General features: G+C 45.7%; 2 protein-coding genes across 3 annotated transcripts in view; one reads left to right on the top strand and one right to left on the bottom strand.

The window, feature by feature from the left end:
* LOC118365958 (calcium/calmodulin-dependent protein kinase type 1D-like) overlaps positions 1–5,163 on the top strand; it is a 70,290-nt gene extending 65,127 nt beyond the window's left edge. For both annotated transcript variants that reach the window (XM_052492099.1, XM_052492098.1), the window contains exons 8-11: positions 677–755; positions 953–1,040; positions 1,287–1,572; positions 1,682–5,163. In XM_052492099.1, coding sequence (XP_052348059.1) covers positions 677–755; positions 953–1,040; positions 1,287–1,572; positions 1,682–1,806 — 578 coding nt within the window. In that variant the 3' untranslated portion in view covers positions 1,807–5,163. The remainder of the gene's footprint in view (positions 1–676; positions 756–952; positions 1,041–1,286; positions 1,573–1,681) is intronic.
* A 2,366-nt stretch (positions 5,164–7,529) lies between these two features.
* LOC118366280 (coiled-coil domain-containing protein 3-like) lies at positions 7,530–16,495 on the bottom strand. Its single transcript, XM_035748829.2, has 3 exons — positions 15,533–16,495; positions 15,070–15,244; positions 7,530–8,340 (listed from the first exon to the last, which is right to left on the bottom strand). The coding sequence occupies exons 1-3, from the start codon at positions 15,925–15,927 to the stop codon at positions 8,032–8,034; spliced, it is 879 nt and encodes a 292-aa protein (XP_035604722.1). The 5' UTR covers positions 15,928–16,495; the 3' UTR covers positions 7,530–8,031.
* Between the last annotated feature and the right edge of the window lie 168 nt (positions 16,496–16,663).

Below are 16,663 nucleotides of genomic sequence, written 5' to 3'. Positions count from 1 at the left end.
CTAATGACGCTTTGCTTTTTTGATTGCCTTGCGGAGGGAATAACTCCACTGTTTGTATTCGGTCATGTTTCCAGTCGCCTTGCCATGATTAAATGTGGTGGTACGTTCTTTCAGTTTTGCGCGAATGCTGCCATCAATACACTGTTTCTGGTTATGGAAGGTTTTAATGGTCATAGTGAGCACAACATCTCCTATACACTTCCTTATATACTCGCTCACCGAGTCAGACTATACGTCAATGTTATTGTCTGCGGCTACCCGGAATATATCCCAGTTCACGTGATCGAAGCAAACGTCAAGCGTGGAATCCGATTAGTCAAACCAGCGTTGGATAGACCTAAGAACAGGTGCTTCCCATTTGAGTTTCTTCCTATAGGAGTGGAGCAACAAGATGGAGTCATGGTCAGATTTGCCAAAAGGTGGGTGGGGAGGGGTGTTTTAAGAGTTCTTCACAGACATGATCTGTGAATTTTATATTCTCCAGTTTGGCACCAGTCTAACCATTCCCACTGCCTGCCAGTAAATCGTAAAACAACAATCGTTATTATAGGAAAGAGAGCTGAGCCTTCGTCCAGGTATTCAGTACACTGGCCAGGGAGTGTGGGAAACCTTACACTGACTGTTTACTGTTTGTGTATGATGTGATGAGTGTGAGCAACTGTTCTGTTTTTCACAGCCAAAGACTTTATCGGCAGTCTGATGGAGAAAGACCCGGCGAAGCGTTTCACCTGTGACCAGGCCCTCAGACACCCATGGTGAGAGAACACACTGATCGTAAATGCGCGCACACACACACACACACACACACACACACACACACACACACACACACACACACACACACACACACGTGGGTATTATGGGATGTTAATGTGTGTGTGTGTGTGTGTGTGTGTGTGTGTGTGTGTGTGTGTGTGTGTGTGTGTGTGTGTGTGTGTGTGTGTGTGTTCAGGATCGCTGGGGACACAGCCCTCTGCAAGAACATCCACGAGTCTGTGAGCAGACAGATCAGAAAAAACTTTGCTAAGAGCAAATGGAGGGTACGTTTGCATGTATGGTAATAAATGTCTGAGTGTCATTCAAGTGTCAGAGTGTGTCTGAGTGATTGCTTATTTCATGTAGATTTTATAAATCATATACTGGTCTCTCTCTCTCTCTCTCTCTCTCTCTCTCTCTCTCTCTCTCTCTCTCTCTCTCTCTCTCTCTCTTTCTCTCTTTCTCTCTCTCTCTTTCTCTCTTTCTCTCTCTCTCTCTCTCCCCTTTTTTCTCTCTCTCTCCTTCTCCAGCAAGCCTTCAATGCCACTGCAGTGGTGCGACACATGAGGAGACTGCAGTTGAGCAGCAGTATGGGCCACAGCATGGACAGCTCTCACCCTCACCCTCCTAACAGCCGGGCTGCACAGATGCAGAACCAAAGGAACCAGGCCAACCAGAACCAGGCCAACCAGACTCCCAACCAGACCCCTAGCCAGAGCTCTACTCAAACCTCTCCGAGTCCAAGCCAGACTCGGAGCCAGAACCCTAATGCAGCCATTATGAAGAGCTTTTCTGTGGACTCACCTCACAAGGACTGTAAGTGGACATGTATGCATCCACACACACACAAACCATGAACTAGTAAACACCAACTACCAGTTTGTTAGTTCTGACTGTGTGTTCATAGCTTCTGTTTTCCCTCCAGGTGCCCCAGCTACTCCCACCCCCTGCAGCCTGGCATCTGCAGCCTCCTCCACCCCCTCCGGGGGGACGGAGCTCACCCGGCCCCACCCCTCTACTGTTGCCACGGTACTAACAGAGACTAAGTGACGCCAGGTCCCGCGGGGGACCAGCTGGGAGGCTACGGCGCTGTGAGAGAGAGAGCGGAGCGAAAACCGCACCCTCCCTTTCCTTACCGTGCCCCTACTACCCCCTCCCAGCCTGCCCCCCGCCCTGCCCCTCCCCCATGCTGCATCTGGGAGGACTGGGAGAGCAGAGGACTCTAAACCCATTACACCAATAACAACATGCCATACTCACCTTGGACACGCCCATTGTGTCGACTCTGTTGAACCACACCCACTCCGAGAGCATTACTGATTGGTTTACCTTTGAGTGTTTGTTTCTGTCAGAGACCATGATGAGTGAAGTGGGTGTGTTTTCAGAAGCTTCTGTCGAATTGGGTGTTGTCTATGTCAGTCAAACTCAATTTCCCTCTAGTTTTTCCTACATCTTCTATAAGGTTCTACTTGTGAGTTTTTAAAATTCTGTTTATTTTCTATATTTCATCCGCTGGGCTAACAGTTACCAACTGGATTATTTTTCATTTCTATTTTCTTGCGCTTTTTTTCCATGTTCATGTTGATTTCTCTTAGTTTGCGTCCATGTTTAAGACGTGCTTTAAAAGTACCATAAGACTGTTGAGTGATGTCTCAGCGCTTTATCTATTTGCACATGAGGTTTGGACGCGGTTTCAGACGTAGATCATGTGTGTACAGCCACCAAGTTAGACTCCTCATCTACGTGAATTTATCAGACAGAGAATAGAGAATGTAAACTGTAAAATGCCCAAAATGGGGTCAGAGCATTGTACAACATCTTTGTTAAGGGAAACATGCACAATGTTTAATTACTGTCTTACTTTAGAAAACTTTCATAACGACCATCCTATAGGGGACGCATATACAGTATATTATGAAACGCACTGCAGGTTTAGGATAGAGTTGGAGAGTGCTGTTAGTTTTAACCATCACCAGTTACATGTGGGGTTTCCCACCCTAAAGATCAGGGGTTACAGGTAGGAAACCAGGCACTTCCAAATGGGCCTCAGAAAAAGTCCATGTAGAAGCGCAGCCATTTCTGTAGTGTCGTGTAAGCATGGGAACCTCTGACCTACAGTATCAGTTTCCCACGATCCAAGATGGTGGAGCTGTTGTCTCTACCCCCATCCCTTTTACAAAGCCATGACCTCACCACAAGAGCCATCATCATGATGACATCATCAATCGGCACTCAGTACACAAGTTCTCAGGGATTTGGACTGGGTGCCGTGGTGACCCTTGTTGCTGTAGAAACCACTTGCGAGCACAGATTTGTCTACAGAGTGTCCAGTGGTCTGCCTCTGTTAAATGCAAGTCCAACGATCCCTTTATGTCATTGTAATGTCTAGCCAAAGCAGTCTTGAAACAGAGAACATGAGGACAAACTGATTTTACCCGATTAAAAACTGATGGTTAGCTATGAGCTAGACCTATAACCCTGGCCGATCCCCACTGAGAAATGGATTGTTTTGAAACTTAAGGGCTGAACTCTGATAATCTGGAGAAAGATGACCGAAGACGATGTTTTCGATTTCTCTCCCCCTTGCCTTCTCCTTTCTTCTCTGTCCCACCCCTCCCCTCCCTCCTTCTCCTTTCTTCTCTGTCCCACCCCTCCCCTCCCTCCTTCTCCTTTCTTCTCTGTCCCACCCCTCCCCTCCCTCCTTCTCCTTTCTTCTCTGTCCCACCCCTCCCCTCCCTCCTTCTCCTTTTCTCTCTGTCCCACCCCTCCCCTCCCCTCCCTCCCTCTCTTTTTCTTTCTAGTTTCTTTAAGACCAGTTCACTGTATACTGTAGAAGTTTCACCCAACACTGGGACTGTTACGCTCACGACACCAGGGTCCCCTAACCAGACAATGGCCAGACACAGCATGCATATAGCCTACATTTAGGGGTCATAATGCAGTATTATTACCTGGCTTCGTGGTGCTGGGTCAACCATCATTAAGAGTGATGTCATGGACTGGATTCTTTTAGGGGTGGGTAGACTTTACTTTAGGGGTCTGTTTTTGTTTATTTATTTATTTTTTATCGAGGCAAACATTTTTTTTTCTGATATGAATGAATATATTTGTTGAAAACGTCTTGTAAATAAATTGTGAATATGAATGATAATTTTTAAGATAACCTTTGCGAATGTTGTGCAGTGCCGGCGTGTGTGTGGGGGGGTTGATTATTTTCTTTGGAATGTTTAATGTGTTTTAAATGAGCTACAGCCCCCCCTCACCCCTCCATCCCACACCATACTGGGCTTTGATACCACGATATTCAGAGCATACTGTACCAAACACTCAGTAACTGCCATCTACAGAGTTACCATGGAGATAACGCCATCCGCATTCTAAACAATATCTGATAAAAAAAAAATACATGTAAAAGTAAACTCAGGCTTTAGTTTGCAATGTGTGTAAACGTTGAAGCTTTGACTGATACGACATCCACTGTTATGGAGCTGTGCTTTTTTTTTTTTTTTTTTTTTTTTTTACACGTATCTGCCCAAGTCATGGGTCGTCCACTTTTCCCCCTTTCTCACTGACACTACGGCAACAGGCATCACAACACACCTAAACACATGCCCATGATCAACTGTCATGAGAAAAAAAAATCCCACAATGCATCACAAGGTTTTTCTGAAGATGAAATGCAAAGCATGTTGAAAAGTGCTTAAATAAATCCACCTCCACAAGTGTTTGCATTAACTTTATATGCCATTGAATGATGTTTGTATCTGTATCTAAAGAAGAAGATCAATGTGTCCATAGAGAGCAGAGTATTGTTGGGGACCACTGCATCTCCCTGTGGGTTCCTGTGAGGTCCAGAGCCCGGGGAATGGGCCTTATTTACTCTGCATGTGACCAAAACAAACATCCATCTTGTGTGGCGGTCTCTCACTAACGACTCCTGGTAGATGTTCCCTTTAACCACAGATCTAGGATCAGAAAACTCTCCCTTAATCTAAACCTTAACCGGTAGATACTAACATAAACATAGATCTCGGATCAAAATAGCCTCCCTAAATCTGAACCTTAATCAATAGATACTTACAACCGTAGATCTAGGATCAGAATACCCTCCTTTGATCTGAACCTAAGCCATTAGGGGGATGAGAAAATATCTGACCTTGTATCAGTGGTAAGGGGAAACTTTCGTCCTACATCGTTAAGCAGACACCTCCTTCCATTTTGTGTGGCAGAGTGAGTTGCCCTGCCACTCTTACTGTGCTGTGATGACCTTCTGTTATGGGGCTTGTATATCCGATGCCTTCGACAATCATGTGCACATATCAGTTACCATGACGATGACAGAAGCCAGAATGACTGAGTTGGGGTTTTTTTCTCTCCTGAAATAAATCCTGAACGATCATAAAGCAACCGTCTCCGTGTGTCTGTGTGTGCAGGGACTGCAACACTTTAAGCCATTCAAAGTTTGTTTTTGCACTTAGATTGATTTCCACTTCTAATTGGCTTGTCCGCTGACCCCTGACCAGTTTCCGTTCAACCAGAGAAAGATTAGAAAGGAGTCGGGTCCCTCCATAACCCTTCCATACACACACCCTGACTTCAAAAAGACGATGCATACTCCGGATGCTCAACAGACATCAGACACATTTGACAGACGTTTAGCAGATGTAGGGCCAGATGTTACTCTCACACACCCACTTCAGGTCCAGCCATGACACTGTGTCTGAGTGAATGTGAAGACCCTGATCTACATGCTAACAAAATCAAATGTATTTATATAGCCCTTCGTACATCAGCTGATATCTCAAAGTGCTGTACAGAAACCCAGCCTAAAACCCCAAACAGCAAGCAATGCCAGTGTAGAAGCACGGTGGCTAGGAAACCTAGAGAGGAACCAGGCTTTGAGGGGTGGCCAGTCCTCTTCTGGTTGTGCCGGGTGGAGATTATAACAGAACATGGCCAAGATGTTCAAATGTTCATAAATGACCAGCATGGTCAAATAATAATAATAACATCATAAAACATTCCACGAACAATTGCCTCAGACATCAACGTTGTTTTCCCAATACACATTATTTCTAATTGTATAGCAAATTACTGTTAATTCACTAATATATTTAGAACTCGCCACTTATAGCAAAGTGTGATTGTAATTGTTTTTTCCATTGTTGAGTTGCTCCTGGGTTAAGGTATGACAGTAATTACAGATAAGTGCTGTTGGGACTTAATTGGTGAAAGTGGTCTGAGATTGCCCTGAAGTTCTTCTGGCACTGGGGGCCAATTCAAACTGCAGCCACATTAAGCACCACTCATACTCACACCCAGCACATCAGCCTCTGTCCTCTCTCACAGTTATTGACCTTTGAACCTGTACAATGGATCTGGACTCTGAGTAGTGTGCAAATTCCTCCCCATTCTTCTTGTTTACATCGCCCCCCCCCGCTCTCTCTCCGTCAGTCTTGTGCTCAGGGCTGGCCAGAGGAATGCTCAGGGAGATCATTCTCTCATACACGTTAACAAACTCAAAGCAACACACACACTTAGACACACGCACAATGTGACATTCTCAGAGCGAGTTGAGCCACTCAGTGGGGGTAAGTGTGGGTGGGGGGGCTGCTGTTGTTGGACGAGTGGTCATGGTGTGGGTGGATAGTTGACCGAGGTTTGGGGTTCACTGATCTTTTTGCCTTTTAAAGTGTTTCCCTCCCTCTTTCTCTCCTCTGTGCCCAGATACACAGCCCCTCATCCCTCCCACTCTCCCCTACGTAGGCTCCATAGGGGGCCTACAATGGATGGGATATACTGAAATGGCAGCCAGAACTATCTTTCTCTCTTTCCCCTCCTGGTTTTCCTACTCCAGCACGTCTTCCTGTCTTGCTTTTTCACCTCTTCATCCTTTTCCTCATTCGTCTCTGTCACTTTCCTCATCTCTGGTTTCTAAAACATGGCGAGCAGCAGGTCCATCTGATTAACAGTGGATCTAAACTGGTATGCAGGTCCATCTGATTAACTGTGGATCTAAACTGGTATGCAGGTCCATCTGATTAACTGTGGATCTAAACTGGTACGCAGGTCCATCTGATTAACTGTGGATCTAAACTGGTATGCAGGTGACAATCTGTGAAACGTATTACTCTGTTAATTAATTTTGCTGTCACTCTCTCCTCTCCATATTCTCTGTCTCTGAGGCATTGGTGTTTTTCTCAACAACAGTGATCCAGTGGTTATTTGAAGGCAGAATTAAATAAATATTTCAATAAAGTCCTGCTGTCTCTCCCTCTCTCCTGCCCAGCTAAGCACATTCCATTCTGCTCTGTGTCCATAGCATAGACTGACAGACTATAGAAGAGTGGGGATCTGTGTTTGTGCATGTGTCGAGTGTGTTGTCCCCTACAGTTGCAGGTATTAGTCTGAGGCTGTAGGGGTCTTCGTGATGAGGTTCAAGTCTTAGGACACAAACTCCAGCAAAGGAGGAGGGGAGAAAAGACTGTGTGTGTGTGTGTGTGTGTGTGTGTGTGTGTGTGTGTGTGTGTGTGTGTGTGTGTGTCTGTGGGGGTGGCACATCTGGCTTTGTCCCGCAGTGCCTGGAGGAGAGAGGGAAACCCATTAAGAAGAGCCCATAACAGCAACCCACAACTCTCTCTCTTTCTCTTCCCCCACTCTCTCTTTTCTTTACCTCTCTCTTTACCTAGAATGGAATTTTAGTTGGTGTGTTTAGTTTGTTTGGCCAAAAACAACAGATTGTGTAATCTGGAAATAAAACACCCAAGCGTTAGTAATGCCTGATTAGAGTTTATATGCAGCTTCAGTAATACATTCATATATAATGATCCCAATGCCTCATGGACATTCTCTTTGGTGGTGTTGGCACGAGGACAGCAACAGACAAATCATGGCACAAATGCCCACAGACACACCTACCAGAAAGTAACCTCACTTTCTTCACTCACTCGAGTCATTCACTCATCATATACTCACTCTAAATTAATTTAATCTGTCTAGCCATCAGCTGTATGACAGTGCTGTGTATTAATAGGAACTATACACAATATCTCTCTCATTCTCTCTAGTCATTCACTAATACTAATTCCCTCTGTCTGCTATTCGAGGACTACTGGATGCCCTCTCTATGTAATATGTGTAGGAACTACAGTATATATGGCTGAATATGACACTAAATGAGTATTGTGTGTGTTTGTGGATGCATGCGTGCGTGCCTGTGAACAACAGGAATTAGAGTGACTGCCCAGCAGTCTTTAACAACATCCCGTCTAGAGACTAAAGCGGTGTGTGTGGCGTGCGGTGTAACACAGTCTCCTGGTATCTGCTGGGCGTAGCCTCCTGTGTGATAGTATTGAGGTGGTGCCCAGCCCGTCTCTCCGCTGACCTCAGCCTCTCCTCCAGCCCTTGCCTCTCCTGCTCCGCTTGGCGCTGGCTCTTCCTGGCGTTCCGGAGGGAGCGCTTCACCTTCCGGACGCGCTCCTTCAGCTGCCTGTTCCTCCTCTCCAGCTGGCCCAGGCGCTCCTGCTGCTTCCTGCTCTTCTCCTCCTCCTCGAACAGAGCCCCCTGCACCGAGGAGCACAGGAGCTGGAGGGGAGGAGAGAGGAAGAGAGTGAGAGAGAGAAGAGATGGGAAAGAGAGAGAGAGAAATTAAATCAACATTGGATTGGAATATCTATTAGCAGAAATGTCATTCAGCTAATTATTTTAAATGGGGTGCACTAACTGGTGAACTTTTTAGTGTACAACTCAATGATACTTGTGTCTTGACCTTTTCAAAAGGCATGACACTCAATTTGTGAGATCAGTCTCTGAGTATTTATCTGAGCATAGCGCAACAGGGACGTTGAGCTGAGGCTATTCAATACGGGGCAGAATAAAGCATGCCAGTTAGTATGTTGTCGGTTGGCATCAGGGGGAGAATGTGTGAGCCCCAGTGACATCATCTTCCCATCAGTGTGTGTTCTTTTTGTTCGTTTAACTCCACTGCCTTAGTTACTTCTCCTTGGCTGGTGCTTTTCTTCTCCCCCCTCCTCCTATCTCCCTCCAGTGAATCAAGGTGCATTGGAGCCTCTGTCGAGTACAGTACCCTGTCATCTCGCCCGGAGTTATGACAGCTCTGAGGGGCCACAATTTTCCAGCTCATTGGCGGGGCGAGACCTCTCTGTGGGACTTCCCTTCCTAATGCTACGTTAGGCTACAGGTCGGCATTGCGTAGGGCCCCATTCTGCCCTAACAAGCATCCCATCTCCCTTTAAACATAGAGTGGTATCTGGAATGAAAAACAGAATAGTTAAAATAATTTATCTCTTCTATACTGTTACTCCTAAAGTCCAGTACTAGAGTACTGACTGTTAAATGTGCAGACAGTGTGCAATCTAAAAAAATGTGGGTTGTTTGGCTGACCCAGATGTTGGGTTACAGGTATTGGGTCATTTAGTTGGGTTGTTGATGCTGGGTTATTGAGATATGACCGACCGGGTCAGATCAGAACACTGGAGGCATGGCTTAGTAGGGGCGTAGCTTTCAGGAAGTTGTTTTTGGCCACCTGTAAGGGTAAATGTAATTCCGGTTCATCTGTTGTATTGTCATCACATGTTAAGGTTGAACAATGCCACTTTTGTAGCTATGAGTTATATAGTTGTATAGTTACCACTTTGTTACAATATGTAAATAATAATGTTGTTAATTTTATATTAGAACATAATGTGCAAAAATATTCAAGGAACATTGAAATTTTAACTGTAATGACATTTACTCTCACGGGTGGCCAAAAAAGAACCCTGAAAGACACACCCCTAATAGGCCACGCCTCCTGAAAATAACATACCCAGCTTCTGGGTCAACCCAGCATAAAACTGAATAAAAACCCAACTGATGGTTATAAATTAACCAATGTTTGGGTAATCCAAACAACATAACATGTTGGGATATTCACACCACCCAACTGGCTGGGTAAAGATAACCCAGCATGTGTTCAATATTTACCCAGCGCTGGGTTACCAAAAAACACAGCATTCTTTTAGAGTGTAGTGATAGTTTACCTCAGAAAAACTAAACCACCCAATCAATGTTCCCTTACATTTTGGGGGGCACTGAGCTAATTTGAGGTCTTGTGAGTGGAAACTTGAACGTTGTGAGAATTTTTCTGCAACTTCCGCCGTACATTTACAGTGGACACTTTACACAGTACCTTTACAGTTTTAGATCGTAGCCAATAAGCTATTGTGGCTACTTGATTATAATGTAGGCCTACCAACAAAACCAATGGACCAAATCCCATAACATGTTAACATGGAAATAGCTTGTGATTTCTATGATACAGCCTAGTATGTGGTTCAAATCAGGCCTACATTGCATTAGACTTTTAAAAACGTTTATACATTATGAAGTGCTTGACATGAATTCATGATTTTTACTTGCTCTGTAACTCAAATTTCAAAAGGCACTCGCACATCCGAGCTGTCTTTATTGCAGGTGCACGGTACCAGTTGAATAACATGAGAGAAAAACAAGAAACCTGCACACTGCTCTTGCTAGTATCACTGCTTGTTATTAAGCGTTATATGTCGGACTCGTGGCCTTCGTCAGAGCTTCGTGAGTGTTTTTAATTTGCACCCTTGTGTAGACATTGCTCCACCCACATCCGCTCAGTGCATCTGAATGGAGTCGAGGGAAAATAAACATGTGTTACCAAATAGAACAATGTGCATTTCATAAGTATTCGAATAAAGTGTGTACATAAAACGTATTAAACACGTCCGTAAAACCTCAACGAGGACATCAACCTATCAAGTAAGTTTTCATGTTTATTTTCCCTCGACTCTGACGAAGGCCTTCAGGTTGATACGCAAAGCTTAATAAAGAGCAGTGATACTAGCAAGAGCAAGTTGTTTTTCTCTACTTGGTCTGTAACACCATGGGACAAATAGATGGCTGTAACTTGCATTGTATTGTGTTGTATGATGCAAGAAACAACTTTCAAAATAAAATGCATTATTATTACCATACAGAGAATTAGACATTGTCGGCTAACCCTCTGCCTATTGGCTTATGTGTATATTCAAGCCTGTGTCAAAATACAACACTGGCCCTTTAATTAAGACATAAGCTTTTTACCAACTTGCTTTTCAAAGACAGCTTGAAATGTAGCCCACACGTTTGTGCTCTTGTAGGAAGAAGTTCTCCCCATTGCTGACCTATACTCATCTATAACTGGGCTAGTAACTCGCTAACTAGCAAAGAATCAACAAATGTGCACACCGTGGCTCTGTGCTCTGATCTGAACTGATCGCTCATGGGCTACCCCTGCCAGTAGAATTCTACTTCGTTGCGCTCTGGCTCTGCCTTTGCCTGCAACAAGATAACAGCCTCAGTCTTACAAAGTTAGATTTGTTTTGGTTTGTTTCATTGAAAAGGGGCTGATATAATGTTGATTCGATCACAGAATGATCGTTGATCTATATAGTGCAAACTAATGGGGTGAACTCAGTGAAGTTCTATTGCTTCTCTGTGTAGTCTGGCATTTCTTCTGCGCGGCAGTCCTGGAGGAGATGCGCAGCCACGCAAACATGCGCAGTTTAGAGGGAACATTGCACCCAATCCGACTCTCCCTCGCTGTGTACCATGTTAGTCGCGGGGCTAGAGACCTGGTACTTTTGGACATTATCCAAAGCTAACTCCCAACCATCCACCCATCTATACCCAGCACCAGCTGTCAAAACATCCGGGTGTTACCTACCTGCTGTGGAGGATCATCTGTGTAAACACCACTTAGAGAAACAGGCACACCAGCACACAGACACACACACAGACACACAGAAACACACGCACACCGAGCAACACACAAACCCATAAACATACACAGCAGTCTCCCCTCTGACCTGAACTGAGGTCCTCCTTCTTACAGTCTCTGAACAGCTGTAAAACCTTCATCTAAACACCGTCTGTGTGTGTGAGTAATCCAACTGTGTGTGTGTGTGTGTGTGTGTGTGTGTGTGTGTGTGTGTGTGTGTGTGTGTGTGTGTGTGTGTGTGTGTGTGTGTGTGTGTGTGTGTGTGTGTGTGAGAGAGAGACTGAATGTGCAACAAGATCTCACTGTTTTACCAATTTGACTTCAGATTCCGACGTTTGTTCCCGTTTCTCCTAACATAACACTTAGAAATGTATCCAGATGTCAAATTTTGGCAGTTAAGTTTGGGATAGGGTTATAGTCACAAAAGAAACAACAACAGTTACATTTAGGCATTCATTCCAAATGATTAAGTTAAGGATTGCACTGGGATTGAACACACAACCCTTGGAGCCAGAGCTCACAGTTTACACTGGGATTGAACACACGACCCTTAGAGCCAGAGCTCACAGTTTACACTGGGATTGAACACACGACCCTTGGAGCCAGAGCTCACAGTTTACACTGGGATTGAATACACGACCCTTAGAGCCAGAGCTCACAGTTTACACTGGGATTGAACACACGACCCTTAGAGCCAGAGCTCACAGTTTACACTGGGATTGAACACACGACCCTTAGAGCCAGAGCTCACAGTTTACACTGGGATTGAACACACGACCCTTGGAGCCAGAGCTCACAGTTTACTCCCGTCCACAACACCCTAGCAAGTCGCAAGCTACTTCATGGTAATGGTGCTCACCGTTGCTCCTAGTGGAAGGTTTTTAAGCCCTCTCTCGACTTCCTGGCTCCCTGGATGGATGTCAAATTTCACCTTGGTTCTTGGTTGGTATGTATACATGCTTGAGTTACAGTGCAGCAACCACAGTATGGAGCAAACACTGTCCTTCTGTTTGGCAGAGTACACACTGTGAATACTCCACTGAGAGCATGTGTGGGGGAGTTGTGTGTGTGTGGGGGGGGGGTCTAATTTGATATTTCCATGCCCTAGGGAAGAAGGCTAGGGTGCATTAGATGACAAAGTATTTCCCATTGCTGTGACTGAATTCAACTAAATGAAACTTCCATTAAAAGGGGTTAGAAAGGGAGGGTTATTACACTATTGTTACTACAGTTCCTGACATCAGGAAGTGACTCGGGGCTGACTCACAGAACACACTGACTGTTATGAAGATGCGGCATTTAGGCTGGAGAAGCATTGAGGTACGGGGCATTTGTTCATATGAGAGACCCAGCTTTGTCCTTCATCTCCCTATAACTCCAGTCTCTTTATCTCTCTCTCCCTCCCTCTCTTTTCTCTCTCTCCTATCTGTCTTTAACTTTTCCTCCCTCCCTCTTTCTTTCTCCTACTGGTCGCCATTTATCTCTCATTTATCAACCCCTGCAGGCTTTTCTCTACAATAAAGGAGAGGAAGTCTGAAGAGAGAACACTGAGGGAAGGAATTCTGAGGACAAAGTGTCCATGGATTCGTTTTGGCGCTCCGGAACCGCTCTGGGGTGCATAAGAAGGGGTTTAATCGAGTGCTAATTGGGGGTTTGGGTGTAAGTGGAGGCGCTCTCATCTTTCCTTCCCCTCCAGCAGGGCCAGGCTGCATGGGATGTCCATCTGCAACCTCAGCGTTCCCACAGGAAAACTCCAGAGCAGATTACTGTAGCCTCATCCTCCTAGCCTCTCCCAGCCATTCCCTAACTAACCACCTCCATCTGCCCAACACATCACAGGGGAGAGCCTCAGTCACACGTTACACACATGTAGAGGTTGTGTGTGTGTTGCATTTACCCTCCACTACACCACTGCGTGTGTGTGTGGGTGTGTGTGAGCTGTGGTTCCATTGTACAGTTCCCACAGGGTTTGTAATGTCATTTTTAAGCCTGTTTTTCCTCCTATTAACCTTGTCTATATTTCTATAGCGTAAACTCTGACAACACACACACATCTGCTCCTCCACATGGACACAGCACTCCTAAGGTTGCAACCCCTGCATGCCAGCACCTGCGCTCACGCCACGCAGAGTGTCTTTAACCCTTAACCTCGAACCTCTCAACCTGTTAACCCATCAGAAACCCGACACCCGATGTGTCACAAGTCTTCCGTCAACGTAGTAAGGCTCTCTGGGATAGAGACAGGAAGAGGAGAAGACCTGACCACTGTACCTCTGAGGTTTCACATGGCATCACCCCTCCTCTCCAGTCTCCCAGAGACCCGTTCCATTTCAGTGTCTGCAGGTCTGAAAACAATGGGTACGTAGGTGTAAGCCATATATATATGGGGCGGCAGGTAGCCTAATGGTTAGAGCGGTTGCTGGATCAAATCCCTGAGCTGACAATGTAAAAATCTGTCGTTCTGCCCCTGAACAAGGCAGTTAACCAACTGTTCCCCGGTATGCCATTGTAAATAAGAATATGTTCTTAACTAGTTAAATAAATAGAAAATATGGTCACGTGAAACTACTAGCATGTTGCTAACACCTGTGAACACCGATGGGTATGAGCATGTGGCCAGGTCAGCGACAGTCTTTGGTCCATGGGCATGGCTGAGTGCGTTTTGACATTAATATCATGCCTTAAGTCACATGACTTAATCAATGACTGCTTTGATCTCAGAGTCAAGTTAAAGTCTAGTTAAGGAGTGTGACCTAGACACACACAAACACACGGCTCGCTGGGCAGGCAGTCTTTGTGTTGGTGCGGTCTCTGTGTCTGACTCTTAAACTGTGTGTGTGTGTGTGTGTGTGTGTGTGTGTGTGTGTGTGTGTGTGTGTGTGTGTGTGTGTGTGTGTGTGTGTGTGTGTGTGTGTGTGTGTGTGTGTGGGGGGTCTTTAACTGCATCTCTATAGCTAAGGAGACACGCCAATACACCTCACACAACAGAGTAGTGTCTGAGGATGATGGTGGCTCGGAGGTGAATGTCTGTGTGTTACTTTGTGAAGGTCAGTGAGATGATTGCTGCAGATGTACACAGAGAGGGGAGCTACATGTGAGCACCTGCTGTATCCAGGGGCAACAAGGTTGTAAAGCATAGAGTTTAATATGTTCCATGGCCGGCCTTAGTTACAACCCTACTCTGCTACACAACTGTATGTGTGTGTGTGCACATGTGGGTGTCTGTTGCCATTTTACAAGCAGGTAGCACTTATATTTCCAGCTGTTCAGGCCCAGAGGACACTACCCTGCCCTCTCATCTCTCTTTTCCTGACCCTTTCTCTCCATATCTCTCTATTCATCTCCCTTCTCTATCTTTCATCTCTTTCTCTTTCGCCCACTCCATTCATCTACCCTTTTCTCCCTTTCTCTCTAACTTTATCCCTCTCAAACCCATATTCCCTCCATCTCCCTTTCTCACTCCCCCCATCTTTCTCTACCCCCCCATTATGTACAGTGGATACAGTGTTGAGTAGTCCTACCCTGCTGTCCTCCTGGGGGTCCCATTCTGGGGAGAAGGTCTGGAGGGGTTGGCTGTGGGAGCAGTTGGAGAACTGGAACAGGCTGGAGAACGTACGGCGGTTCTCTAAGGTGTCTGGGAAGATGGCGTCCTGGAAGTTGACCCCGTGGGGCAGAATGTTGTAGTTCTCATCCATCCTGTAGGAGGTAAACAAACAAACACTGTGAGTGAATGAGTGCATGCTTCCTATAGGTTCAAAACGTGACCCCTAAAGGGACTCAAGTCTGTATTATATCACCCAGTGCATCCAGAAAGGAGAGCATAGAGGAGCTAAATATTGTAGGCCAATATGCTATAAAATCTGTCATGCTTTTGTGTGTGTTTATGATGTATCACGCTCTTTTTAATGTATTTGTGATTCTGTGCGCTGTACACAGGTTCCCGGTCACTAGGTCATCCTGACTCACCAGGTCATCCTGACTCACCGGAGGAAGAAGATGTAGGAGTAGTTCTCCATCACGGTGTGAGACTGGCACGACAGGTACCCCAGCCCTGTCAGGTTGAGGCGCGAGCCCGCCGGCACCTCCAGCATGCTGCCCCACGCCTGGTCGCACATGAGCTCCACCTCTGCGGAGTAGAGCAACCCTTCCTCGGCGCCTTCATAACCGTACCCGTACGGGAATGGCAGGGAGTTGTGGAGGCCCTCTGCCCCGCCGTACTGCTCCCGGTGAATTGCCAGCACCTTGGCGTACACAATGATCTCCGCCAGTTCCGCACGGCAGTTCTCACTCAGTGGACGCCACTCGGTTGGCAGTTGGCACCCATGCGCAAAGCTCGCCATGTAGCCAAGAGCGAGAAACAAGGGCGCAAAGATCATCATGTGTGGTGTGCACGTAATTATTGTCTTTCACTTTGGGTACTCCTGTTATTCGTTTCTCCTCTAGGGCACAAATCCGTTAAAACGTATTCTATAAATAAATCCTACTTTTTTTACAATAAAAAGTACAGCTCATGTATATCCAGTGATAGGGGCATATGATAACGGCACTGTTATCGTACCGTTGAATTGTAGTCAGTTAAAACTTCATTGGTTCCAGTAAAATGTTGGATGAAAACTATGTGACAGATCACACACAGAGCGAAACAGACCTGCTCCCGGTTTTTAATCTGGGTCTCCTTGAGCAGTGGCATACGTTTGTCAACTGTTAATTCCGTTAAAGACAGAGAACTTCAAGTATATCCACAGACAGATAATCCAATGTTATGACCCCGTGTTTAAGTGTGCATTTTTTTTAGCCCGATGCAGCGCAAATCCAGTCCCATTCAAAGACATTCCCGAAGCTCCTCAAAGCCCCTTCATTCGCAAAGATCTCTCCGACCAATCAGACTGACCCAAAGTTTACACAGCCAATCATTGAACCGCCCGGTTTTACTACAACAACGTTTTTATAGGCTTATTAAAGACATATTTGTAATGGAGAGGAGGAATGCAGGCATGCGCTCGAGTGTGCGTAAAGCCATGGCTTTTGTTGTTGTTGCTTGTTTATTCATTTTGACACGTCAAGCATTGTGTGCTTTCTTAGGCAAATCAAATGCATGTACTCTTGTCTATGTTA

This window comes from Oncorhynchus keta, chromosome 33 (genome assembly GCF_023373465.1).
Source record: "Oncorhynchus keta strain PuntledgeMale-10-30-2019 chromosome 33, Oket_V2, whole genome shotgun sequence".
In the NCBI taxonomy this organism is placed as follows: Eukaryota; Metazoa; Chordata; class Actinopteri; order Salmoniformes; family Salmonidae; genus Oncorhynchus; species Oncorhynchus keta.
This window is presented reverse-complemented; position numbering and strand designations above follow the sequence as displayed.

Excerpts from the sequence above, each read along its gene's own strand:
- LOC118366280 (XM_035748829.2), bottom strand. The coding sequence starts at position 15,927 with ATGATGATCTTTGCGCCCTTGTTTCTCGCTCTTGGCTACATGGCGAGC. Across the intron at positions 15,245-15,532 it reads TCCTACATCTTCTTCCTCCG|GATGGATGAGAACTACAACA; the intron begins GTGAGTCAGGAT and ends TACCTCCTACAG. Across the intron at positions 8,341-15,069 it reads ACCCCCAGGAGGACAGCAGG|CTCCTGTGCTCCTCGGTGCA; the intron begins GTAGGACTACTC and ends CCTCCCCTCCAG.